This window comes from Lipophrys pholis, assembly GCF_963383615.2.
Source record: "Lipophrys pholis genome assembly, chromosome: 12".
NCBI classification, from domain to species: Eukaryota; Metazoa; Chordata; class Actinopteri; order Blenniiformes; family Blenniidae; genus Lipophrys; species Lipophrys pholis.
This window is the reverse complement of record NC_137641.1, coordinates 27,945,870-27,965,516: the sequence shown is the minus strand read 5'-3', so window position 1 is coordinate 27,965,516 and position 19,647 is coordinate 27,945,870. Positions and strand designations below refer to the sequence as shown.

Genomic DNA, 19,647 nt, shown 5'->3' with positions numbered 1-19,647 from the left:
GGAATTGCCAGTTCAAAATTATGTTTGACTGAAAGTATTCAGTACTAAAGAGTATATACTATTTTAACTCTTTTCTTTTTACGAGTTATTTATATGAACATGATTTGCTCTCAAAATTGATAAGTTACTAGTATCAAACATAAAGAAAGTTCCTGAGACTGTTGCTGTATGTTTACTTTTGAAACGTATGTTTACTTTGTGTTTGGCTTTTGTTTTGAAATGATCTCAAACCCAATTTTAACACGTTGAATCTCCGTGCGTTTGAACGCTTCGAATACCTCGACTTATTTTCTGCCCTCATTGGTAAATCATGATGGAAATATAAATATACATGAGCATAACTAAGATAACAAAGTGGGAAGTTGGAGCAAATTGGTGTGAAGAAAAGAGGTGTAATACTTCTTATTTATGTCCCGAAGTACCTTTCAGAACGTGTTCTGTGCTGAAGAATGCGTCTAATTTATAGTTTGTGTCCATTATTAGAAAGAATATTTAAAATTTTGGAAAAAAAGAAAAGCAAACAAAAAGAAAGAAAGGAAGTGCAGCAGTAAATCAAAGAGTTCTTGGTGTGTATGTGTATATCGTTTCTTAAATGTTTCTGATATAAGTTATACCAGGGATGTTTTGATTAGATTGTGGATTTTGTGTTGTCAAAAAAGATAGTTTTCCAGTAACATTTCACTGACTTTAATATCATGTTTTTGGTGGGGTTTTTTTTAACCTCTTATAAACTCAGAATCTGGTATTTTGTCCCTTGGTACTAATTTGTTTCTTGTTATTTTTGAGATTGTGACTCAGGGCATGTTTACACGGACCAGTTTTTAAAAAAATGTTTTTATTTATTTTTTTAACAAAAAACGATATTTCCCCCTCTACGTTAAAAAAAAATAAAAATCTTCATTGACACGGACACACATAAACATCTGGTTCAGAGCTGCTATGAGCATGCCAAACCTGCAGGGGGCAGTGTAACGAGAAGCATGAAGCCATAACAGCCAATCAGAATCCTGGAACACGATTTAACAAATTGTGACAAAAATATCATCTTACCCCTCCTTTAGATGCAAACAGAGACATGGAGTTTATCCAGATCTCTACTGTGGCCGGAGATTTCAGGAATCATCGTTTGTGGTGACTCGTAGCTGCGTTTATGTGTAAATCTGCAGCCCCGAGAAATTATCAGTTTTTTCAAATAACCGGGTGCATGTAAACGTGGCCACATCCCATGGCTTCATGCTTCTCATTACACTGCCCCCTACGGGTTTGGCATGCTCATAGTAGCTCTGAGCTAGGTATTCATGCGTACCGTATCAATAAAGATTTTTTTTTTTTAGTAAATTTAGAGGGGTAAATATTCGATTTTGTAAAAACCTGTGTAAAAACGTGGCTTTTCTTTTTCAGGCTCCTTGACTTCCCCTCCTTGTGTCTGATTGCTGTCCTGATGTGTTTCACCTGTGCCTGAGCGTGTGATTGTCTTCACCTGGTGGGAGTGGTATATATATATATCGGGCGTCTTCTGTGGGTCCTGGTTGTTCGTTCGTCTGTGTTTCTTGAGCAGCTTTCAAGTGTGTCAGTCATAATCTCCTGCGATCTCTAGGATTTGAGTTTTTTTTTTTAGGAATTTTAAGATTTAAGATTTAAGAAGCTTTATTGTCATTGTGCAAATACAACGAAATTCCGTTTGTTGCATCACTAATGGCAGCAGCAGCATGTCACATTCACATTTAAATAAAAAAATAGTCTTTGGTAAGGTGCGGTATTGAAGTGCAAGTTCTTTTGGGAGGGGGGGGGTCATGATCCCTGCAGCAGTCTCTTCACAGCCATGGGGAAGAAGCTATTCTTCAGTCTGTTGGTGCGAGCTCTCATGACTCTGAGTCTTCCAGAGGGGAGGGTGGAGAACAGAATGTGTCCTGGATGGGCGGGGTCATTTCGGATCTTTGTGGCCCGTCGGAGGAGCCGGCTTTTGTTTTTGTGTTCCAATGAAATTCTCTTCTGTTGAGCACAGTGAGGGTCAAAGCTTCACTATTTTTAGGGTCTCTATTTTTTACTCATGAAGCTGCATAAGCATTTTCACATGCAAAAAAAGAGAAACACTAAAGAAAAGGTTTTAAAGTCATTTCATGCTCCGCATGAGTTAAATGGACACTTTGCTCTTCAACACATGTGGGAAGTTGGCGGACATATGTCTTATCTAACTTCCTGTGGCCCCCAGAAAGATGAAAACACCAATTTCTCTGTTTCATAGTATCTTTGTATATATGAGGTCACTGGGGTACACACTTTTTGAGCACATGTGGAGCACAGCAGGAATCTGGGCAATTAGTGTAATTATCCAACCTCTCATCCCTCTCAGCTCCTTGCCTCACATTAACTGGACTTCAAAGATTTTAACCGTCACAAGTTGACCTCCCACTCCTCTTACCTCCCAAACTGGCTAGAGGATTAGATATATGAAAAAAAAAAAAAAAAAAAAGATTAAAGTCTTGACCTCCCTTGTGGTTGAAATGTGTAAACTGGAAGAAACACATGCTATTTAAATAGCTGAACGAATGTTCGTTAAAGAAAAACAAGAAGTATTCTGCTATTCGGCAGCAGATCTGGATGAGTGAGTGGGCAAGAACTGACAGGTTGCACGCTTGGTTGCCATCTTGTTTTAGAGCGTAATCGTGTGTGAAGTACATCCTGAGCTCTTCTGCGGGGTTGAGAGGGCTGTGGAGTTGAGTGGGTGATTTTGCTTGTGAGGGGCTTCTGGCGTCATCCGGAGCAATTCAGCTGTCTGATCATCTAATATCTGCACAACCAGGAGCCGACTTTTTTTTATTATCCGCTCGGCGCGCGCTCACATCCGCGGCCCACTCTCACTTTTGACACCCGCATTCGGTTTAATCTGTGTTTGAATGTGACCTGCCTCTGACCTGACTTTTCGACACTCTGAATCGAGGCATTTGGCTGCAAGTGGGTGATGCATTACTCAGCGAGGTGCCAATGCAACTGGTGATTTTAATACTTTGCAAAGTGGGGGAAAAAAAAAAAAAAAGCAGCAATCGTTTCCTTCCTGAATTATTTCGAATATTTCAGCTCACTAATCACTTTCTTTTGGTTGATTAGCCATTAGTAGTCCTTGTTTCTCTTTCAGCTGCTTTCTCAGCAGCAGGGACTTTAATACAGCTCCACCACAACAAATTTAAATAATACTTTTGTTATGTGAAGTGACTGATTATTCTCCTCCTAATAGGCCACGTATTTCGCAAATTCAAAAGCCAAGCTGTTACAGATTATTTTATCTATACTACACAGAAGTGAACATCCTGCTTCCATCACAGTTGTTGGCTTTCAAGCCAATTTTGTGTTATTCATATTTCTCATTCAGCATTCAGCGGCAGAAGCAACAACAACAAGGCGGAAAGCAACAGAAAAAAAAAATAGACAGTAATGAAAGGGAAAAGACTTAAATTACATGGCTAATCAATAGCGCTCTCTGTTCCGACTACAATAAAGCATCGTTTGTGTCAATGCGAAAGCAAGAATCAATAGGAATAGTATATAACAACCAATCAGGAGGCGAGGAAGCGGATCAACACCCACCTGCCAGTGAGGAGAACAATTCCAACGAGCCGCCTCTCGTCTGAGGTTTGTTTTAGAATTAATATATCGATGATTTGAAAAAGTCTGGAACGAGGAGACTCGAATAAATCCATCACCAATTAGACATGAATACCACACGAATGTGCCTTTTCCACATCCAAACATCTTAACGAGGGGCAAAAAACCCCACCAAAGCGGGAATGGAGAGACGTCCAGAACAAGGGAAACAATCGATACACATTTCTTAGTTGGACCCGCCATCCGATCAATGCAGATTTAGACTCGTACACATGCATGACTCAATGTAGTGTTTGGTGGGAGCCAAACAACATTTGCACTTCACAGCAATGTGCCGTCGATGCTTATAACACTTGCAGTTAGAGCAAACTGTTGACTGATGATCAAGTGCAGCTGGCTTGTATTGGTTTGCATCGACAGGCGAGTTAACACACCGCTGCCTTCACTTCTGTGGAACGATAGGAAGTGATTATTCTTTTTAGTTCACAATATGTATATAACTACTGTATTCTAGTGCACTTACTCCAGATGTACAGATGCAACATCAACCCCTCCTTTAGTTGCTGCCTTTCCCTGAGAGCGATTTAACTCTTCATGGGACTTGTTTACATATTTACCATAGCTTTAAGGTTTCTTCAAAATGTATGACTGTAAATTAATGGTAAGAAAATAATACATCATGAAACAGGCAAAACATTGTGCAGCTGTAAAGTGCTGGATACTTTGCAAAATCAAAAGTTGTTCATGTCCTAAATACTCTCTAGTGGAGCAAACACAGTAATTTGTTTGCAATACCTTGTCTAAAATGTATGTAAATGTTGATGAAATGCACATTTATATAAATGAAGGTGGATAAATTGCACTCTGAAATGCTATCAATTACGTAAGGTTTAGAAAACAAGTCATAGTTATGATGAACACTCACATTACCGCAGTATTTCATGACTCCGCTTTCCAATACGTTGCCAGCAATTTAGTTCATTCATTTACATATTTACAGACAAGAATGCATTACTTTTGAAAATGCAAGAAAACAAAAAACCCTAAATGAAACAACTGCTTTATTCATTGTGAGAGTATGAATACTTAAAATGTGAACACAATCTCCTAAAATATTTAAATGGATTTTCCACTGATTTGGCAGTGCTCAAAGCTCTTTACATTATTATTCACATTTACACCCACACATCTAAAATATATATCTGCAGGTAGTCCTGCTGTCCAGCTAATCCAGGGGTGTCAAACACATTTTAGTTCAGGGGACACAAGCAGAACAATTTCAACTTGAGTGGGCCGGACCGGTAAAATAGAGCCATAATAAGCTTTAATTTTGAACTTTAAAGTTAACTTTTATGGTGCAGAGTACACATGAGGAAAATATCTCTATGTTCGCAAAACGAAACAAGTACTACCACAGTGACAATGTCAACATGAATCCATTTTTAATGATGATTTCCTGTGCAAAATACAAAAAAAACCGTCTCCTATCGTTGTTGCATTCCGCATCTTTTTACAAACCCACCCTGAAAGCATGGTTTTGACTCTATTTTGTGTTTGTTTGTTTTCATAGCAACACTGTCGATATCTTGCCTCGGGTCTCAGTGTTGTGTTATGTCTGCGACTCATAACAAATTTGTTTAAAAATAATATTTTTTTATGTTTTCGTTTCTTGGTAGTTTGGCTGAATTAGAGCCTTTTGCAGCTGGTTTTGGCCCGCGCGCCTTATGTTTGACACTCCTGACGTAAATAAATATAAATATTAGCATATCAAAAGTTACCTGGTTGCAAAATGAAAAATAAACTTTAAATAAAGCATTTTTTTTAATGTTTATCATCAAGTGTGTAAAAAAAAACCCCAAACTATTATAAACTGCAAAAATATAACAGAAACACGATAAAAATTGCCATTGTTTCTTCTAATTAAGACTAAAAAATACTAAAATGACCTACAGTGTATGTATATGAAGTGTTCACATTGCAGAGAACACCTTTAACTATCTGTAGTCAGTGAAGCTCTGTGAAAAACACTAAATCGCCTTTCTGGATGAGAACATGTGCCATTTCATAAAATTTTAGCCTCTCCAGTCAGTCACTCACATAAACTCAAGGGCCACTCAAAAGAGAAGCATGCAGAGTAACATCAGCAAGCAGATAATCATTGTTACATTAGAGAACAGCCCCCAGTCCAGATCCTATCTTTGGGCAACAGACAAGAGGTACTTACTTATATTTGGGAGAGTGATGCACTGTAAAAATGAATAATGTAAGAAAGTGATGTTCACAAGAAATAAAAGTCAACAGACATTACTTTTGAAATGATTAATATCAAATATATACTGCACATCCGTTGTGTAACCGTGGGTAATGAGCCCGATAATACTATTGTGTGACTAAGTTAATATTCCCTCGTAAAGTGCTCCCTTATGCGAGTGCGTATATCTGAGATGTTGCTTTGCTGGCCATTATTCTACCGGGGTCTGATTTGCATTGTGTGGTTTTTCTCCCGGTCTGTATGAACAGAGGTACCAAAGCATAATTACTCACATCCCTAATAGACCATCGAAGAATGGCCCCACTCGCAGGCCTCTCTGCAAAGTAATGAATCACCCCCAAAAAATAAATTAAAAAAATAAACAATGAAAGGATTATTCATGTGTGAACGTGGTCTGTTGTCTGCACACTGCCATGGATTTATATTCATTATTTTATCTCACATGACAAATTGGATTGGATTTCAAAGTCTAGCAATCTGTAAATACCGCTGTCTGCCAACAATATGTATGTTTCTTATTTTCTCATTCAGATTAATTGGCACAAATGTACCACAGCAAACAAAACTACTGAAAAACATGAGCATATTTCTCCTAAAACCTAAAAAAAATTGTGGCGGTTTCTTTCACCTTCAGAATATCCATTATCACACAGCGGGGCGAACTGACCATTAGGGTGTTGTTTTACCATTTAACTGTAGAAAAATCTATTAAAGACATTATGTTTTAAATTAAAAAAATTGGGACGTAAAGATAAACTAAACTATCCGGGACTACAGCCAGGGGAAAATGCCTGCCATAGTTTTGTCTAAAAATGTGAATACAATTAGTTTTTACTGTTTCTATATATCATGTCATTGTACAGTATTACTTTCTCTGGCCCAGAAAAATAAATTTGCAGCAATAGGCAAGTGGATCGACTCCCAGCATGCCTCATTTCCTCAAGACGTAAGGTCTGATTTACTAAGATATTGTATAACTTAAAGCTAAATTCTATTCTCATTGTCTACACATGCCTGCCTATTGGGTGTGATCTACGACCAACTGAGGAAAGTTTAATAAAGGGATTTGCATGTATTGTATCTAGAAATCTCCATGGAGTTGGATGTGTAGGTGCAGGAAGTAAAACATATCATAGAATTACTGTGAATATGGGAGAAAGTCTGTCACAAACTAAAAACTACATATTTTTTAGAACTAATCACAAAAAACAAATCATTGTTAAAAAGGGGGGGGGGGGGGGAAGTAAACTAACCAAAGAAAAGCAATAGTTGCAGATTTGTATAAATGTACCTAGTCTCCTGAACTATATACATATATATTTATCAAATTTTCTACATACATAGTCTATTCCCTTGTGCGCCACTATCCTAACTGTCTTTAACTAATTGTGCAATGTGGGGCTCCTGTGATGACTGAAATTCCCTCCTTGTGGGATTAATAAAGTTTGATATAATGTAATGTAATGTAAATCCACTTTTTTTGTAAAATTATGTAGAAAGTCCAAGTTGACTTATCTTTAAAAAAAAAAAAGAGAGAACAAATGACCACAAACTACCACAACTGAGCAATAAAAATGTACAATTTCACCTGTGAAAATTCAATAAATAGAAATTGAAAAAAGTTGAACCTTCGCCGCGCCGTTAGTTGTTCTTATAATGAAACAAGGAAGACGGAAGTCGGATCGTTGTTACGGTGACTCTCAACTATAAAACCACCAGGTCCCAGCAGGTTATCATCTGTCTACTCCCAGATGGGCAGAAGAACTAATAACTGCAGCCACGCATTCCAGGGAAGTTGTGTTTCCATGGAAACGCAGTCACAGTATTTTCAAAAAGTTTCACCTCGGGAGCCATTTTCTTAAAAAGTCAAATTTTCAGTGGCTCCAAGCACCATATTCAATCACAATGCAACTAAGGCATTCTGTTTTCACCTGGAAGCATATACAATACAGGCATGTTAGAGCCCAGATTGGAATTAGGCCCCGATCCGTAATCCAGCCAGCCCAGATTGGAGTTCCATGATGAACAGTCATTACAAAAGACATCATTTTATCAGAAAAGAGTTGATAAACATGTTAATTATCAACAATAAGACTACGTAACAATGTGGAAATGGAAAATAATCTACAAACAAATGAACAGATGAGTCAAACAAGTGCAAAGTTACAGTTAGGATAATTATGAAATGTGATTATTTAATATTGAGAAAGTGGTTGGATTAAGTTCTACTTCTTCCTGCCAATGTACAGACATGTTGAGTTAGATACAAGTGATTAGATTTTCAATCTGGGCCTCAACACACACACACACACACACACACACACACACACACACACACACACACACACACACACACACACACACACACACACACACACACACACACACACACACACACACACACACACACACACACACACACACACACTTATATACACATACAGTATTAGATGTGTTTAGTCCAGCCTGCTGAGCTTTAATCACTCTGAGTGAGATTGATTTTGTTTTTTTTTCCTGCTTTGAGGTAAACAGTGGACTTCCTAACATCCCCGACACCCAGGTCATCGTCACATCAGTATGCAGTTTTAGATCTCTAAATGTTTTGCATTTGAATGCTATCTAAGCTAACAAGCTGCAGGCTGTACCTCCATCGTGGCAAAACGACAGTAGGATTCATTTCGGTGAGTAAATAAGTGTATTTTGAAAAGCTATTATCTTTGGGGAGGGAAAGAAAATAGCATTCGCTGCTCTCTGGAGTATAAGGATTTGTAGCTTGTATTAGTAGAAAGGAGTATATTTTAAGTTCTGGACTGTTAGTCAGACAAAAGATGGCATTTTAAGAAGTCAGTTGGAGCTCTGGGAACTGAAGGACAAAACAATAAACAGGACGAGTATATCAAACAAAGCAACAGCTAATAAAAATAATTGCTTCCCTGGTCAATCTGAGTAAATGATGCATGGATTTCAGCGAACAAGTCCAACAAATATGGAATGTAAATACACCCAGCCTCCGTCCTGTGCCACCTGACTCCCATTTTGTTTCTATGAGTCTGTCAGAATGATCTGAAGTCCACTGACTATGCCGCCGCTGACACCCTGCCAGAAACCCATAAAACCGCCATCACAACAAGTGATAGATGCCCATATAACTTTTAGGGAATAGTGAAGGAGCTCCCAATCAATCAAAGGGTTTAGACTTTGCTCCAACACAAATTAAATCAACTCTATTTCAATTAAATCACTGCCGCCTCACACAAACACAAGTCCCACTGAGGCACTAACATCGACCGGCGTGCAGACAGTCTGAGGGCAAAGGCTGGGTGGACAAACTAAACTTTTAAACAGGTCCAATACTGTCAGAGCACTAAGCCCAACATTAAACTGCACTGCCTGCAGGTGCAATACGTGATCCGAAACCCGATGGCGTGAAAGAAACGAAGGTTTTATTCAAGCTATTGTTAAAGGAGGACGCTCCAATATGTAGAACGCTGCACCAAAACCCCACCACAGCTGACTTATCGACAATCTGCCTCGAATATGAATCGAGGACAACAGGACAAATGTGCAATTTAAGGATAAAAATCTTTTTTTTTTACTTCGGAGACAAACTGGAAGGAGGAGCAGGGCGACCATAAGGGTACCAGTGATTACAGACTAACTCAAGGAGAGTGGCGGTGACTCTGAGGGCTCTTGTGCAACCCACACAAAAAGTTAACTAAGAGACGCTTTAGTCTTTTATCGGCAAATGTTCGTGCTAAAAATACTTTGGCATTAACCTGCTGTTCCCAGTGTTTATGTCTCGTTACGGCACACCTGTGAGATCGCTTTATGTGGGATAGTTTCCAAGCATTCTGTACGGTACCGAGTGTTTAAATGCATTTTCTACACAAATATAAACAAATGTCTGTGTTTATTATTTTCAATGAGACCTTATTTTTCATTTCGGAGGATCATATTTCTTTGCCTCATTACATAGACGTATACCCTCAAGATGGATTACAGTATAAGTGTATTTGACAAATACTCATAAAAAGATGGTTACTTTGCACATTTCCTTCAATGCACAACAAGCATGAGTCTATTCAGCTCCTTTTTCTTTTTTTTAAACGTGCACAATAGACTTGGCAAATTTTTGAGATTCCAGCTACAACCTGTTATCCCAACTGGTCCACCACACTTATTTATTGAGAAAAAAAACTGAGCGCCCATACCTGGTTCAGCTCCTTATCTGGAACCGTTGATGATTGCTAACACTGACTGTCCTTTTGAGCAGATCAATAAAGCTGCACTTGGGACAGAATCAATATAAATGTATGGATAGCTGATGCCAGAGAATAGAATCAGAATAGATTTGTATTACAGAGGGACTGAAAAATGCTTTTCTCTCACTGTGTGTCAGCAACCACACATCTTAAAAGGATTAAAAATACACTATCGATAAGATAATATGAATATGTATGAAAAATATTAAAAAAAAAAATACTACAAGAAGCCAGTGATGATACTCTCAAGAAGGAGCACCTGATGGGGGTTTGGACTCGTGCTCTCCTCGGCTCACGGGGGAAGTAGAGGCGTGTTCGAGCCTTCTTGGCCGGCGAGGAGATGTTGTTGGTCCACGAGAGGTCCTTTAGAAATTCGCACCCCCAGGACCTCGGTGCTGCTCCCACTCTCCACAGCTGCACCACTGACGGTCTGTGGGGGACGCTCCGAGTGTCTCCTCCTGAAGCCGACAACGATCTCCTCGGTTTTTCGCCTCATTGAGGAAGAGATTGTCTTTACACCACCGGAGCAGTTGGCTTTTCTCATTCCTCATTACTGTTGGTGAGTGGCTATGTGACAGAAGATATGCTGCCACATGAGTGGAGGCTCCTCTGATATCTAGCATACTTGTTTCCAAGTCTAGAGGTGGCGGAGAGAGGACTGCTCCCTACCCAGCCCTACAAGGCTCTGACAATGTTTGCTTGATTGCTTCTTAAATCCAACATGATTATCTGAACTGTTGATTACGGAGGCCCAGACGGGCCAGCAGCACAATGCAACCGCAAAAAAGCCACAACACAACAGCAGAAAACCACATATACACATGACGTAAAGTAAATTACATAACACCGACTACAGCAGATTCACACAAGTAAGACTTGACCTATCTTTTCATGATGAAGCCTTAACAAATCGGCGCAATTCTACTTGAGTGAAGAATTTGAAAATGACATGTTGTCCTTTCTGATTTTGTGTGAGTGGTTCATACTGTTGAGTTCACCTGTTCTCCCGACATTGATTTCCCCCTGGATTCTCCTTTTACAACAACCCTAAACCATGTGGTCGAACATAATTGGTGACTCTTTTCCCCAGTGTTGTGCTGGAATGGATCCCACCCAGCCGTATGGAAGAAGGACGTGTGGATAGTTACTTCAGCCACCTCTGGGTAAACCGTGTGTGAAAAGATCCGTGAGGTTTGTCGAGAACGATTTAAACTTTAAGAAATCGCTGTAGTCTTTTCAAACAAATAGAAGAAGGAGTAGTGCCAAAGTGTGCTTTTTGTGGGATTAATAGTGTTGCAGAGGACGGGCGGGTTCAGCAGGTACTAAAGCACTGCAGTTCAGCATGTCACTTTGAGTTCCTTTCAAGTACTAGACCCTTCTGTCTCCGACTTGATTCTTATTCAATCATTTATTCTTCAAAGTTAGCTGATCCCCCCCCCCCCCGCTCTCTTTCTCCATTTCTTTCCTTTTTCAGTGTTTGCATTTGTTCTCACCCCTCTTTTGATATCTCCACTCACTTTTCTCATTTCGTTTTGCTCCAATGCCTTTTGTGCTTTGCATATATTTTATCTTTTTTTTTTTTTTTTTTTTTTGTCTCTTCCAAATGACAAGGCTACCAGACTGAATTACATGCAAGCCTGGTTGCAGGTAGCACTCGGCTTCTGCGAAGGCCCTTTTCTCCGCAGTTGCAGCTTGAGTCAGAATGACAGGTAGCCCGGGGGCTGCACTCATGGATCTTCTCTCTCCCACTTTCACTCCTCAATTGAACACAAGAGCAACCATATGCTGCTTTCTTACCTTCCACTGCAGGGTTATTTCATTAAAATTCTGTCTTCCTTTGCTTCACCCCCCCCCCCCCCCCCCCACACCTTCTTTTCTTTGAGTCCCCCTGCTGCTTCAGGCTTAGCAGGTTGGCCTCCGCTGCAGATACGAAAAGGATCGACATTGCAAGCTCCTCAACAGATGGCTGTGAGGACTTATGCAAGATGATGTCCCCTTCAGCATGAAGCACAGCTCAGCCAAGAGAGCCACAGTTGCTGTCCAGCAGATACGAGTGGTGACCGCGGCTGTTGGATGCAGGTCAGAGCGACTGTTTGGGGAGGCACTTCATGTTTGTCTATGATAGTTCCTGGCAGCTGCGCTGAAGTGTTCAGTCTGTTGAGTCTCAACACGGGGACTTGAACTCCGCCTGTGTCGACTGTCAAGCAGATGTCCGGGATCAGGAGGAGGAAAAGTGGCGATGCTTCAGAGTAAGAGCGGGCCCCCAGAACACACACACCCACACCATCCACCAATGCTAACCTGCAGTCACTTTTTAACTACCAACGCCGAGAGGAGCATAACGGGGAAGGACAATTTTAAGCTGTTGACATGCGAAGAAAAAGAAGGAGCAATTCTGACATCCCACCCGGTGTAAAAGCTATGCTCTCTACATTGTCACGGGGAGTCAAGTGAAATTCTTTTTCATTTATCTTTTTCTTTTATACCGCCCGAAACTCTTTCTGCACCGGTCAACAACTCGTTGTCAAACACAATTGGAGAAATATTTATGACGCTTTGTCCCTGGCTTAGCGAGGGCCGATATTTCTGGAGCGGGTCGAGCTATGCAGACCTCAAACACTCCTCTGTCTTGCTCCAACAATTCAATAAAATGACAGGAGATTGAATCCTAGCCCCCCCCCCCCCCCCCCCCCCCCCCCCCACACACACACACACACACCCCCCTGTGTGACAGCTCAAGCAAACCGTGGTGACAAACACATTCACGGCAATCACAGAAATTGCGTTTTGTATGATGTTCAACTTGGAGTTGTCACTCAGAATTATCTTCCACTTTGGTGGAGAACACAGTGGAGGGATTTGAGCACAAAAATACAAATTAAAAGTAAAGAAGAGCGGAGACGGCGGCAGCGTGCGGGGAGAATTCCGGAGCTGCTCCCGTCTAATCTTTAAAGTGACTGTACATATGCACCACTATGAAAACGGAAGGGGGAAAATGAGATCATTAATAGGGATGGCAAGGCAATAGATGTGTGCATTTATTATGAGGAGAAACAGCATAAACAAGAGCTGTGCAAAGCAGATAAGTGGGCTGTCACAAAGCTTCTCTTGGCTAGTTGGACCACTAATCTGTGAGCTGTGGCCTACAGAGACGTCGGTGGAGACTGTGCGGGAAAACAAGAAAACAACTGACAAAAAGGAACACCATTAACTGTGTATGTTTCTAATTAAACACATGCATATATAACGGCGAGTGTGAACGTATTTATTAGGCTTATGAAGATGTCATTTCCGCACGCACGCGTTCCGAGACGGTCAAACTTGCACATCCATGACTTACTAATGCATTTATAATGACATTCCTACAAATTATGCTGGACCACCAGGCTTTGTCACATCCTCTTTTAGCTGGGAGCTTTTCATCTTTCTAAAAAAAGACGCCTCCAAATGGAGTCGTTCTCTGTGATCGCCCGTTTGGGGCATTAAACCTCCAGGATGCAGAGTTAATGGGATTGCTCCTGTTTTGCTTCCGGCTGCGGACGGCTTGGTGGCTGGAGGGGCCTGCGAGTTGATGCCTCGAACCGACTTAGCGGAGACAAGAAGAATCCAAGCCAATTTTCACTTTGTTGCTTCTCCAGCATGGGCCAAGACATCCAATTCCATCAGGCCTTTCGCTGCTGGGGCGGCTGATAGAAATGGGCCCTAAGTCCTGTAGCTAGGCCAGCTTATTCCCTTATCTTCTAATGGCTCCGATAAGGGATTGGAAGAAATGGTGTCAGAATAACCACCGACTGACCCGCTGCCAAAGAACTTGATTAATCTCGCTGCGAAACAACACGAACACGCTATGGATATTACAAATTCTCGACTAACACGAATATCATTTACATATTTGTTGGAAGACCAACAACTGAAAGGTTTTATTAGGTTATATAATAGCTGTCACCAATACTTAAACCTGCTCACGGGGAACATAACCCACCCATTGTGCCCGAGGTAATAATCTGACCTTACAGATGATTACAATTCTCTTGTTATTTTGCTTTCTGACTCACCAGGAGCTTTGTAGAAGCCAACGTCTTCTTCGGTAAGAGGCAGCAGGTAGACTTCACCTTCCTTCCACAGCAGTGGGTACTCCATCCCGCTAGAAAACTGTCCCCACCAGTCGTCCTGGTCTGGAGGAAAAAGACGTTTTACCAAATAGATTACTTGTGTTCTCTTCGCATTGCTGCATATCAGGATATACCGTGTGAATATTTGTATTAACAGAAACATAAAGGATTCTGACACCATTTACACGACAATGTTTCCGGTTAAAACGCATCATTTTTGCATTTCTTCTTCCAGAAAAGTTAGAATTTACAAAGTTTTGAAAACGTTGCCCGTTTGCATGTCAAACGCTGAAAGCGATGCAGTTAGCATGCCAAGCCACCAGGTGGTGCAATTGTTTTTGTAATGATACCACACACCTGCACATACACAATCCATGTTAACAATGGCAAATTCATGGACATGTGTATGGACAGATGACGCAGTTGGATTGCTATTCCAGGTGATTCTCAACAATAAAACTACCAAGTCCCAGGAGACTATGGACTGGGAGTCACGACACATGACAACATTGTTGTTATTGTCCTGCTACTGAGCATGTGCAGAACACGGAAACGGATCCCGAACAGTGGTTCCATTGTTCCTCAGTTAATTTGAGTTTGTCATGTTTTATGATTTGTCTTTGGTTTTGGTTTGTGGTTTCACACGCAACCACAAGCAGAGATGTGCAATAAAAGCAGCACACCCCTTCCTTCGAAAAGGCGAATTCACAGATTCCAATCACGCAATATAAAACTTCCAGTTTTGTTGCAAAACAAGTTGCCAGGAAGCAGTAAAATCTGGTCAGCATCTGTGCGTTTTCTATTTTTGGGTGTGCTCTGTGTTTTTGATTCTGTTTGAAGCTTCAGGATGTTTTTTTTTTTTTTTGCGATGACCGCGTGTTCTTAAAAAAAAAAAAGAAGGGTGGAAAAAAAGACGAATGTGTTTTTATTCGCGTTTTATCCATGTTTTATTTCTTTGCAGGTGTTTTCTCCATATGCTGCATAAGTAATCAGATCCAGTTTTTTTTTTTTTTTTCATTTATATTGTGTTGAGTTCATAAGTGTGAAAGTGAAAGTTCTTTGAAACAAGTTGGTATATCAGCAGTACACAGCTGTCAATGAATATCAACGCAACACGGTTCTCTGACTGGACAAGTTTCAGAGAGAACAAAGTAAACGTTGTTGATCTTGGTCATTTCAGCTGACTAATAAAGTCCCGAGTTAGAAGAAAACCTCATTAATGACTCAGACAATACCTTCAAGGAAGTCAGAAGTGATGTTGACAGCAGCATAGTGATGAGACGAGCTGCAGACCAGGGAGTGGCCGAAGCAGAAACACGGCTGGCAGCCTGCTGGATTCACTTGTTGGAGATTGAAAAATCCCGGCCTGCATCTGTAGGTTTAGACACACACACACACACGCTCACCACCCTCATGCATAAAAAGTTATTAACATGCAGATGCCGCGCACACGCCTGATTGCAGCTATTTACCACATCCTCTCTGTTTTGCCATCCCTACTATCTTTTTAAGTTGTTTTCAGCAGCAGAGGTGCAAGGTTGCTGCAGTGCTGAAGGAGGAGAAACAGGACGGGGCTCAGCTGCAAGGACCCCGAAGTCTGACCTGAAGACACTTAGTGGCATATGGGTGGGACAGGAACACCGCTAAAAATCAGCCAGTACACTGGTCACATTAGGCAGGAGAGAGGCTTGCTCAGTCAGCCATGAAATCAGCAAAAAAAGAAAGAAAAAAAAAAGTCAACAAACAGGGAGCCCAGATTTATTCAATAGTTGGAGACCTGGGGCTGTGTGTACTGCTAATGTCATGGTGACTTTATCTGTCTGATCCTGTATCTCAGAGGTACAAGATAGAAATAGACAGCGAGAAGCGAAGAAACTTGGATATTGACATATTGCTGCGGTCTTTTACACTGTCCTTCTCAAAATGACATTTAGCCTGAAAACTTACTTACTACTTTTATCCCTTTTATTGAGCAAGAGATGAGCCTTGTTTAGTTACACATTTCTTCCAAACTAACATTATATATAGTATATATATATATATATATATATATATACTACAGTGGTCGCCAACCTTTTTCAAGCAAAAGATCTCCCATCCACGGCGGGCTGGGCAAAACGATAGTTTTTTAACTGATTAATCTAATGATTATTATTTTTGATCATTACTTATTTTCCAATTATTTGATTAATATAGCGATTCACACATTGTGAATATGAACAACTTTGATTCTTATAACATTTCAATGTTTATTCAACATTTCTTTAATACAGTTGTAATACAGTTTCGACCCTAAAATCTCTCCAAATTCTCTCCAGTGCAAAAACAATAATTGGAGTAAACAACTACATGACAAGTTTAACATTAGATTTGTGCAAAACAAACTGAACACTAAACACACTCGGATATAATAATATCCTCTTCACCGTAGTGCTCACCCTTTCATACTGGCACTCAAAATTAAATGTTTTCTTTACAATTTTTTACCATTTTCTTGGTGGTTTGACAGGCCTGGAGCTTCCTGGAGGGCAGTTTTGGCTCAAGGATGTGTTTGACACCAATGGCCGATTTTGTCTTTTGCAAAATCGTAGAAAAAAAAATTGCACAGGAGTAACAGCCAACATGGTTTGTTATGTGGTAACAGTAGTATCCAGCTTTTTATGGACACCCTTTGAGAATCATGTCCCACTTACAGATGTTGTAAGGTACAAATGGGAAGATTGATTTTTTTCTAAGTAATGTTATAAGAAAAACAGCATAAAATGACTTTTGAATAACTTCGGAAAATCCCAAAATTAAATAAATAAAACAATGCAGGTAAGGTTCCCACTTCTGAATACATGAACGCTTGAGATCGATGTAGCTCCATTTTGGGTTTTGAGAAATAATGAAAATCATGATGAAATGTGCTCTAGACTTCTCATAATCAACCAAACACTGCTGCTATTCGATCATTTTGATTGATTTTAGTTTTTCTAACTGGCTCTAAGATATAGAAAAAAAATGTTTATTGCGAAAATAAGCTGTTTTTGATTATTGACACTGATAACATTTGTTTTTTAATGACACTTTGTAATATTGAATATTTTCAATAAGTAACCCCTAATAAGATGCATACTTTTGCAGTGATATTTTAAATATGTATAATTTTAACAATCAAATTATTATCCATTAGTGGCCTAAAATAGCATTTTCTGAAACTTACTGCAACAGAAAACAAACAACTGTATCTTCGACAAGCAAAGAACTGAAATGGATATAACTTAATAATTCATTTAGGCGTAACGGAATAAATAAATGGTAAAAGCTGCATTATTAACACCCCACACATTGGCTTCAGTTGTTGCGTTGAGGGAAAAAAAACGGTAGGCGTTGCCTTGGTAACCACCACTGATGTGCACGCATGCATGAGAAAAGCGCCGACCCGCTCACCCACCTGTAACAACTCTGCCCCTCCACGTTCGGTTTGCAGAAGCAACGCCCATCCAGGGGAGAGCAACTGTCCACACTCCCACTGAGGTCACACTCACAAGGCCTGCAGACAACAGGTAATGAGAAGAGGAGGCATTAGCTCTGCTGCAGGTACAGACGAACAACTTGCAGCGCAGAGAGAATAAGGTGTGATCTTTCAGGGCGAGCCACGGTGAAGTTACCACAGTCGCTCGCGTTCTCGCTCCGGATCATCGATGGTCCGTTGCACAGCTGAAGCTCGGCGGGGCGTCGCGCTCGAGAGGCATTTACTAAAACGAACGCTCACCTTGGGGCTAATAACCAAGTTTTCCTTATAGCGCCGGCATAATTTCACCATCTCTTTAAGGTCATTTAAAAACCTAACTGCCCATGTATGTGCACTAAAAGTCCAAATTCGGCACATGATACTTTACGTGAAATATGAGGGCTGCGTAAGCCAACCTTCATATAAAGAAAAAAATAAGAAATGAGCGATGAGATCAGCCGCGACTCCGGCGATGTCAGAATCTATTTGATCACACTTAATTGATCGATTACTTTTGTTTGAGACTGTTACACAGGATCTATTATTAATGAGGTGCTATTACAAATAATTTAATCATCCCAAGGCAAGCTGCCTCTCTTCGTTTCTGCTCTAGTGGGCTGGGTAATTCGCACCTCAACTTCAACAGCCTGAATGTGTTGCATGAGTGACAGAAAGCCGCGTCCGCATCCATGTTTTGCGCCTTGATAAAAATACCAGCGAGCATCATCTTGTGTAAACAAAACGACACCAAACGTACGACTCTGATTCACGCACTTCTGCATGTGGGTCAGGTTAGGGGTTCGATCCCCCATCTTGCCCTGACCATGAGTGATATTCACTAAACAAAGATGACTTCAATCTGTTGAATTGACCCTTGAGCTTTCCAAACCTTTTATTAAAAAATGCTGAAATAAATTAGGGTTGGGGTTAGGGTTATATAAAACACTAGTATATTTCTATCAAGATGCCAGTTTATACATCAGGGAAACTCTTTTTATATGAAGGTATGTGTTCTTTTTGCTACTGAATGAATATCAATTGAACCTCGCCAAGTTCGGAGGGAAAATGTTGTCCATTTGAGCTGATATCTGACACACCATGCGTGATGGCTATTTGTTAACCTCGTCGTTTTAGAGTTTAGTTACGCCTTGCTTCATAACTACAGTAAGTTTATTAAATCTCATGTTGGACTCGCTCTTGGGCGAAGAGTTGCAAGCTGAAGAATTTAAACAGTTTCACGGACAATGTCAGAAAAATTGAGTTTAACAGGAAAAACTGAGTTTGGCTATTTCATGAGTGTTTTCAATAACAAGATATAACGAATCGAGTTACTGTTGTGTCAGCACTTTTGGAAGTAAAGGACGTAACTGGAAGAGGAGCACCTTGCATGCAATATCCCACTATAGTGAAAATGTAATTTCTTATATATATATATATATATATATGTTAACAGTCATCCCACTGCCTGTTTTCATGCTTCGACAGTATAGAAATAATCGTAACACAAAACAATCATTGATATGCTATTCAACTCTGCAACGACTTAGCATTCCTTTGGCAGGTAGAGGGGGGGTCAGGGGGAGCTAGGTTAGACTCACTGTGAATATGAATATGACATACTTCTCTATCTCACACACACACACACACACACACACACACACACACACACACACACACACACACACACACACACACACACACACACACACACAGACGTACACATGTGCACCTTCATATATATTGGCATGCAGGCTCATATGTGCGCATGCTTACTGAGAGCTCTCGGGTCAGACAAAGTTGAAATGCGCTTTTCGTCATCGAAATGTATGCAGAGGGTCAGTGCATCTTCAAGCTGCAACAAAGGGTGCAGAACAACACCGGTTCTCTGAGCGTGCTCAGTCT

At 40.5% G+C, this 19,647-nt stretch overlaps 1 protein-coding gene across 1 annotated transcript in view; it reads right to left on the bottom strand.

Annotated features, from left to right (window-relative positions):
- lamc3 (laminin, gamma 3) overlaps positions 1-19,647 on the bottom strand; it is a 131,429-nt gene that overhangs the window by 55,729 nt on the left and 56,053 nt on the right. Inside the window, exons 7-9 of the mRNA XM_080476718.1 lie at positions 17,686-17,784; positions 15,485-15,621; positions 14,193-14,312 (exon numbers count right to left, since the gene is read on the bottom strand). Coding sequence (XP_080332844.1) covers positions 14,193-14,312; positions 15,485-15,621; positions 17,686-17,784 — 356 coding nt within the window. The remainder of the gene's footprint in view (positions 1-14,192; positions 14,313-15,484; positions 15,622-17,685; positions 17,785-19,647) is intronic.